Source organism: Eretmochelys imbricata, chromosome 17, assembly GCF_965152235.1.
Source record: "Eretmochelys imbricata isolate rEreImb1 chromosome 17, rEreImb1.hap1, whole genome shotgun sequence".
In the NCBI taxonomy this organism is placed as follows: Eukaryota; Metazoa; Chordata; order Testudines; family Cheloniidae; genus Eretmochelys; species Eretmochelys imbricata.
The window spans coordinates 16,011,934-16,020,521 of record NC_135588.1 but is presented as its reverse complement, the minus strand read 5'-3'; the positions used below and the strand labels follow the sequence as shown (position 1 = coordinate 16,020,521).

The 8,588-nt window shown below is 43.9% G+C and overlaps 1 protein-coding gene across 1 annotated transcript in view; it reads right to left on the bottom strand.

Moving 5' to 3' along the window:
- Positions 1–782: 782 nt before the first annotated feature.
- CASTOR2 (cytosolic arginine sensor for mTORC1 subunit 2) overlaps positions 783–8,588 on the bottom strand; it is a 167,406-nt gene continuing 159,600 nt past the window's right edge. Inside the window, exon 9 of the mRNA XM_077836946.1 lies at positions 783–5,399. Coding sequence (XP_077693072.1) covers positions 5,334–5,399 — 66 coding nt within the window. The 3' untranslated portion in view covers positions 783–5,333. The remainder of the gene's footprint in view (positions 5,400–8,588) is intronic.

Genomic DNA, 8,588 nt, shown 5'->3' with positions numbered 1-8,588 from the left:
GACAAAACCAAGATCAGCCTGCAGCTACTTTGCTCTGGACATCCTTAAAGGTCTCTGCCTACTGGCAATAGTGCTTCATTAACAGAAAAAAGCCAGTGCTTCATTAGCTGCTTCTCCTTCTTTTTTAAAAAAGGTTTGAGAAATCCAGCCAGCATATCTAAATAGTCACATTGCCTATATACTTGAATTAAAAATATATGGTGAATATATGTGTGTAAACAGTACTTATTACATATACACACGCTAAGTGTGTATCTAGAATATACACACATTCACATAGTATATATTAACCTATATTGCTCAAGTATATATGCCATGTACAGTATATAGCCATAAAACAGAAAACACAGGTATTTATATATGTGTACAATAGATACATACTAGTATTTCTCTGTAAACACGCTACATTTATAGGACCGTACACACCCGCGCTCGCACAGCAAAAAGGGATCTGCAGCTGAAATCAACAGAAAAAGACAAAAATTAGTCATTGCTACATAGTAACACGCATCAGAGGTTTATATTTCTAAGAAAACAAAGGCCTCAGCGAAATAAGGAAGGAGACTGAGAACTGCTTTTCCCCTGCTCCCTTTTAGAAACAGATGCGCATAAACATTTTGGTGGTTGTTGAGTTTTTGTGCAACGCAACGAAGATGGGGGCAGGAGGGGAGAAAGTGAAGAGGATTCCATGCAGTTAATGTAAGCTTCAAAAATCCAGCTGGATCAGCAACCACCGCTGAATAAAACTCCACAACACAAGGGTCAGAGAGAGCCTCACGCAGTTAGGTTCAGCCCTGGCGGGTTGAAGGCAGAGCCATGGTTTTATTTATGCAGAATGCCTGAAGGAATACAGAATCACTCTTACACACTTATCTCCCACTCTTCCCTCATATATGTAATGTTTAAGGAGTAGTGCAATTCCACCAATTCTTACAGAGACACAACTGTTACAAGGCTTTAAATAAAAAACAAAACCCAACCCTTGAAAATATCTATTTTTTGCACAAAATCAGGTGCTAAAGACTGCCGGGGCGGCAGCAGGGCCAAATGGATGTGGCAATCCAGATCATGCCTAGGAAAGGATTCCTTTCCTTACCCTACTGCTGCGACTCCACTCATCCTGAGCATGTTCAGAGTGTCTTGGATTTCCTTGCTCTGCCTCTTGCAGGGAAGTGCTGCAATGCTGGAGGGAAAAGGGTAGCAGCAAGGCTCCAAAGCTCACAGCAGTGGAGTAAGCTGTGTAGTTTGGGGTCAGCACTGCGAGGAAGGTACATCCACTTGGATTTCCTCCAGTGCTAAAAGAAAGGGTATTGTGAAGTCCTTGGGTTGTTTTAAACAAAGCTTTGACATGTTGCTTTAGGGGATTTCCCCTCCTGTCGCCACCCCACCCAGCAAGCATAGCCTGCAGAGTTAATAGCTGCTGTAACATACAAGCAACATACAGCCCTTATACCAGCTAGACATGGGCCAGAGCAGGATCCCAATCTGAACTCTCCCCAAATTTGGGTCTGAGGTACTGGTCCAAGCCAATGACAGAGATATGCTGAAACCATGAAGATCCCATTCACATCTTGCACTAGTTCTCGGGTGTTCAACGCCCCATCCTGGCACCAAACCTGGTTGTTTTACTAGTTTCTTAGGGTATGTCTACACTGGTGCTGGAGGTTTTGTTTCCAGCTTGGATTGACATACCCACTTTAGCTCTGGTCAAGCTAGCATGCTACAAAGATCAGTGAAGCTGCAGAAACAGCGGAAAGGCTAGCTGCCTTGAGTAAGATCCCGTTTGAAATTCTAGATACATACTCTGGCGGCAAGCCCATCCTGTCACTTGCCCCACCTTGGCTACACGGCTAATTTTAGCATATTAACTTGATCAGAGTTAGCACAGCTCTGATTCCCCGAGCTGGAAATTACAGCTTAGTTCTCATCAGGGTACAACTTGCCTATTGCACTGGCTCTTCAAAGACTCCTTAGATACCACATCAAATTATCCAGACAGTTGTCCAAAATAATCTAGGTTTTCTGTGGTTACGAAGACAAAAAGAGAGGGGAAAAAACAGCAAATCCTATGGCCACTTTAGAGATACTGAATCACTCAATGTCATACCACACCACGTGACTTTTCAAGGCTAATGTTTTTATGACAGCATATCGATCTGCCTTGTGAAGAGAGTGCTAAAGCACACCAGAGACATCCGTAATCATCATAAACTTAAGATCCACTCCCTCGGAAAAAAAAATATTGTCATCTAGACTAGCCTGAGTGCACAGTGTAAATAACAATTATAACAAGATCATTATTTTCCTGTTTCTGTTAAGGCTCAGTAAAGTTGCTGCTCATTTCAAGTAATCCCCTCAGATAAACGTCTTCGTCCTAAGGAAGCAGAAATATCACATGGAGAGGGTAACACATGTAATTGTTCTCCAGTGTGTAAACTAATTAATAATAGTTTTCCGATAGCTAACACCCTTGAAAAGCAAAATTTTCTAGCCCCACAACATTGCAAAAAAGTCTGCAGCTCTACTGCTCAAAGACCTTGAATGACAAGTTGTACATGGCAGTTTTGATCTCATTCAAGGAGTCTGTGCATCGCTAAATAAAACCATAGTCCCACAAAGGGACACATTCACTGTCCCAATGGATGAAAACCCTATAGTGTCTGTACTGTGAAAAGCAACAAAACAAACCCCCATAACCTTCCAACAGCTCAGCCAGACTTCAGTTGGGACTTGTGGTTTGACATAAGTGCTCTTTAGGCAAAGAACAGTTTTGTATACCAATTTTAGTCCTTCAGTAGGTGGGATTTTTTTTTTAAAAAACGATCACACTACACAACATGTCTGTGTATATGCTGCAAAAGAGCATGAGGAAAGCAGCTTTTCGAGCAAATATCCAGAAACACAGGGTGTCGTATCTGTAATTAGCATTAACCCCCAAAGTCTAGAGTTACTATAGTTCTCCATGGGGCAGTTGAAAAGCTGCCTAAAGGGAAAGCAAAATGTTCTTTTTAAGGCCCCAGTTCAGTGAAGCACTTAAGTACGTGCTTAACATTGAACATAGGCTTAAGTCAATGGAAAGTAAGCAGGTGTTTAAAGTGAAGCACTTAACGATGGTGGACTGAATTAGGGAAAAAGGAAAGAGATCCATGTTATTGCCTAAAGATGCTCTAGTTTCCTTAACTGTTTAACAGATTGATTGAAAAAATCCCCAAAAGGATCCTCCATTAACTTTGTGGGCCCTGCAACATCAGGGCTAGAGGGTATTTTCTGATAAACCAAATATCAGGCTCTTAATACTTGTGTAATCTGAAGGACATTGTAAACAGCGTGTGTGTATCTGTGTCTGTACCATAAACACATACACACACGTATGAATATATCATATGTACTGGTTGGGAACAGATGCCTGGAGAAAATCTGCAAGATACAGGTCTGTGTAGGTGGTTCTCTCTGAAGTTACACTGGGATTGTAAATCCTCACGAAAGCTACAGGATCCACAATTTCTTAATTTAAAAAAAAAAAAGCGTGGGGGGAAGAGGTAAAACAGGTTAAAAGGTGCAAGGGAAATTCAGTTTCCCACCTATGAAACAAGATCTCAGTGTGGCCTTCTTCCTCACAGATCCTGTGTCTCACCAGAAAGCGGGTTGCTGCTGACGTATGGCATTTCAGGTGCATTCATTGCAGACTCCCATGCAATGTTTGCCCTCCCCGCTCTATACTCACCATCAGCTCAACCCCTGTCTTGACAGCGGGGCAGTTCTGAAGTGGGCTGAACAAAATGCATGGCACCAGGTAAAACGTTGGGCTACTGAGTTTCGTTCCCACTGGCTCATTGCTTCTTTTGCAAGGGGATGTCAAAATGTAAGCAGCTCCCGGCAGGACTGCAGGCTGTAGGGCTGTCTATTAAAGACCAACATCACTTTCCTCTAAAAGAACTGGTAATACAGGGATAAGGAACCAGGTCAGAGTTTCAGCACATTTCTGTAGCACTCAGTGGCTTTGGAGCAGGCCCTCGGGGCTTTGTAGTTAGCAAAGAGACCGAGTCAATGAAAAGACTCCCACTCCTAGCTTCACAGCCAAACCAGAACCACATTTCACCAAAGAAATTAAGTAGCAGGTGAAATAAATAGGACCCCAAGGGCACAGGTATCAACATCCCCTGCAAAAGCACAGCGCTCTTGGCCAACTGTTTTACTGGATGGCAACGCGGTCACCAAGAGCCTTGGCCGCAGAAGGACATGAGTGGGTGCAGAAAGGCAACAGAGCCCTGAGCTACACTGATAAAACCAATGTTGCATCCAGGAGGAGTCCTCATTTGAGGAAGCCATGAGCTCGGGACTTTCAGATGCTTCCTTACCCTTGTGAATAGAGATGTGGCAGAACAGCATCAGGGGAGTGAAAGTGTCTCAGTAGGAATGGAAGGGAGTGGATTTGAGTGTACATCACCTGCATCTACTAGGCTGGTTACGCAAGTGGGCCTCTTTACAACCATCCTCAATCCCTACATGTTAAGAGCTTGGGAATCGGGGAAAAGGGAAGGAATGGCATGAGATAATGGACATCAGAGAATGGCAAACTTTCTTGGGCTTGGAAGGATGCCTGGACACAATGTTGTAGTAAGAGGATGTTGGGGGACTGTGGAAAATGGAGCTAATATACATAACTTCAACAGCACACAGAGGCCCCCAAAGTACAGATCGGCAGAAGACAGCCCTTAATAAAGAACCATGCTGCAATGTTCTCTGTGAAGCCAATTCTGAATTGCAGAAGAAAAAAATAGTTTATTTCCCACCCTCTCACAACACTGAATTGTGAAGGAAAATAGTACCCAATCTAAACATAGATCATAAGGGATTGTTACCATTTTTATATAGTCTGATGCTAGTGGAAAGATCAATACAGTTCAATGTTTTGTTTTCCTTTTAATTCCACATTTCTTTCATTTATGCTTTTCATGCTCTCTGCTAAAAAAGCAGCTCTTCCCTTTCAGGTGTTGTTTTGAAGCTCTCCCTAAAGCTACTGTGTATGCAATCTGTCTATACCTCTGCATTTCAGCGAGAGGCTGCCTGTCTACCTGCAATTCCTTTCACACCAAAAAAGCAGGAAAGCAGTTTGCTTTGGAGTCTAATGTCAGGAAACCATCATAACAACTCCCCGCCCTCCCACTTTTAAGACAGAAAGAAAAAAAGCTTGTTGGAGTTGCTTCTGCTCATCGGTTCACAGTCTTTTTTCATGGCACCTCAATCTCTCTCTCCGGAATCAGATTTTTCAAGAAATACTGTGAGAAAAAGAATAATAATAAAAAAGCATCTGCAACCAGCTCAGAAGATTTCTAATGTTTTTCAGCTTGACTGACTTGGAGTGCGTTGATGACACCATTTATATTTTCTTCGGGTACCTGTGGAAAACCAAAGAGAGGGAATGTTTCCAGTAAAAGCCACTGAATCGCGACTGTGGAGAGAGAGGCTAGTTAGGACAGACAGCACACAAAGCTAACATGAACCACGGGGAACATATTTACTTTGGGCACGATACTTGAGCTCCACAGTTAACACAAAACAGATGTTTCCATCTTACATTCTTAGTCTGGTTTTTACTGGTCTTAGTAACAAACTGCCTTGTCCTATGTGTTACAGCCTGGTCGCATGGGATAGCTGGCTCTCAACACTGCCCACAAATGACTCGGCAGTAGGTAGCGGGGTTGCACATTGTACTGGGGCTGAGGAAGTCCCAGGTAAAGAAGTAACTCGGTTTTAATTAGGTTCCAGATTGGTTGCCCTCACATCCCCTCTTAAGTCCTTCCAGGCAGGGACGCAGTCAACTGGGAAGGAGAAGAGTGCGTTGGCCGCTCTGTTTTTTTAAAAGCACTTCCTCTGGGCAATTAACAGTGACCCCACTGGCAGCTGCAGACAACTCTCCTTCTCACCACATGCTTCTTGGCACTGCCAGATGGAGGAGCAGATGCTGATAGCACCAGCCAGTGCAGAGGAATGGGAGAGAGAAAGAAAAGAGAGAGTGACTGCCCCCTAAGGGGAATGCAGCTGACAACTCTGTCAATGTTCCTACACCACATCTGGCCAAAGGGGCCTGTAGTCCCACCAGCACCACCATGGTCTACGATGCCTCACTTCAGGCAGTTAATGATACAACTTTCACAGAAGAGCTGGAAAAGGGAAGGAGACAAATGCGGGTAAATTTCCGAGAGGGCCTTCACAGAGCATTTATTGCTTATCTCTCACCACAGAGAGACATGGGGCTTTACAGGAATGGAAAGAGACAACGTCCCTGTTTCAAAGTGTTTGCGCTCTAAAGGCCCAGTCGGGTGCTGACTGATCCGTAAACCCATGGGGAGCCCGGTGAAGTTGCACAGGGTGTCTTATAGGATTGGGCCCTAGCCAACACATGAGGAAATGAGAGATGGCAAACCCTAAAGGGAAGAGCAAACGAGGGTAACGTATAGGAACAGCTGGGAGCTTTGGTGAGCAGTACATGTATCTTTGAGGCCTTCACAGTATTTTTTTAGGAGGGGAACTAGTGAAATATTAAATATCCTGTCTAGAACTGGAGGATAATGGCCAGAGTGGGCCTTGCACTGCTTGTTTAGAGCTAGGGAGAGCGGGACTGGAATTATGTTGCAATGAAATTAGTGGCTAAAAGAGGGGGGAGTGGGGAAGGATGAGAAAACTGCTATAATCTTTTGAAACTTTCTGGCTTTCCCCTATATCTTTTCAAGGAAATGCTACTCCCCTACTCATGGTGAGGTGAGTTTCTTCCTTTGGTTACAACAAAAGGACACCTCGATTTCTGCAATGTTTTCTATGCTGCTCTTCCAAAATCCTCTTTAAATCAGCCCAGAACCATGCAGCATGGCTAATGGTTTGGCTTTCCTTCACCATTTTCATGTTCTCCGCTTTCCATCCATCTGTGTCCTTGGTTTAAATTTGCACGCTGACATTTAATGCTGTTCTCCCAACTCCCTTCCCTTCCATCAGGGTTTTTCCCTCTTTTTTAAAAAAGAGCAACTGTCATTTTAAATCCTAACTCAAAACCTCTTCCCTCCTCTTTATGCTGCCCCTTGTAATGATTGGATGTGTTGTCTAGTCTTGGAAGGGCACTGCGCTATTTTGCTCTAGCTCAGGACCGTTTATTTCTCCTGTTGACACTGGACGCTCTAATACCTCTGCCCCATGTTTGTAACTAAAGCTTTTTCCTTTGTTCTGGAAGCGAAGTGTTCATCCAGGTCAATACCCTGTTATGGAAGGGTCTCACTGTCCTTGCACAGAAATAAGATGAGTTCCTGTTTCACCACGGTTAATTTAAGATACAGCAAAAGTGTTGATTCTACTGTTTCAGGTTAGTTTGTGACCACTGCTCAAATATCAGCAGGGTGAGAGATCTGTATTTCATGAAATGCACGAAAACCAATGGGAGCTGAGTGCCCAACTCCCTTGGCACCTTTGAAAACGCCATCCTGCAGATTTTCTCGCCCAATCCCACCGATTCGAGGTATGTCTGCACAGCAATCACAGGGGCAATTGCCTTACATAGACATACCCAAGCTGCCATAACAGCAGCAACTGCAGTGAAGACATGCCCTTAGTTTAACCCTAAGTGGGTCACCGGCAAGATCTTGGATGTTTTCCTTTACACCTCCTTCAAGAAAGCACTTCATTGTTATGAAAATGCAAATAGATCGTTTCCAGGCTAATGGTCAGAGGCAAAAAAACAACAATGAATTCCCCAAGGTTTGTTGTAAGTAAAATTCACATCAGGAGGTTTTCTGTGCAAGGCAGAATCACAAGACGACAAAGCCAGCCCCAATTTTGGCCAAGGGGCTTTGAGGACATGCATTTTGTCCATCTCTTGGCTTAAAAATGAAGAAGTCCACTGAAGCTATGCCAATCATCAACTGAAGAGCCAGGCTAAATTTTTCTACTGGCCAGGAATACAAAGAGTCCCAGTTTGAACAGGCTGCCCCCATGGACATCCAGGTTTCCATTGGTGTAGCCTTTTGAACCTCTCACCTGGCCTGCAAGAGCTTCATTTGCCTGAACAAGTTTTATAGTTGTAACAAGCCCAACTGTAGGTAGAGATATCAGCTAGGGAAGGCAAAATAAAGCCCCAGCTATAATTCTGTTCGAGGCTTTACCACCACGGAGCAGCTTCAAAACAAGAGCAAAGCAATTTACAACACCTGGTAACAACTGTCAGCAGGTGGGGAGGGTAGAGGATACGTCCTTTCTCCTAGCAGCTGCCCTGCAGCAGGTGCTTCTTTGGCTTTCATAACCCCACCCTAGATCATCAAAGGGATAGGCAGGGCACTTAGGTTCTACTTGTAACCCCTTACATGCCAGGTCTTAGAGAGCACTTTTAAGCTTCGTCACCCCTTCCCAGTGTAATTTTTTCCTCAGGCTCTTTAATTCCAGGGACTAGAAGGGCTAAGAGGGCCAGTCATGTCAGATCCTACAGCTAATGGGAAGAGATACGAGTTGATTTTCTATTAATATCTATTCACAGACATTCAGCCACGTATTAATAATTCAAATGACCAAGTTTTTTCCCACTATGGTACGTGGGGGAGAAAAAC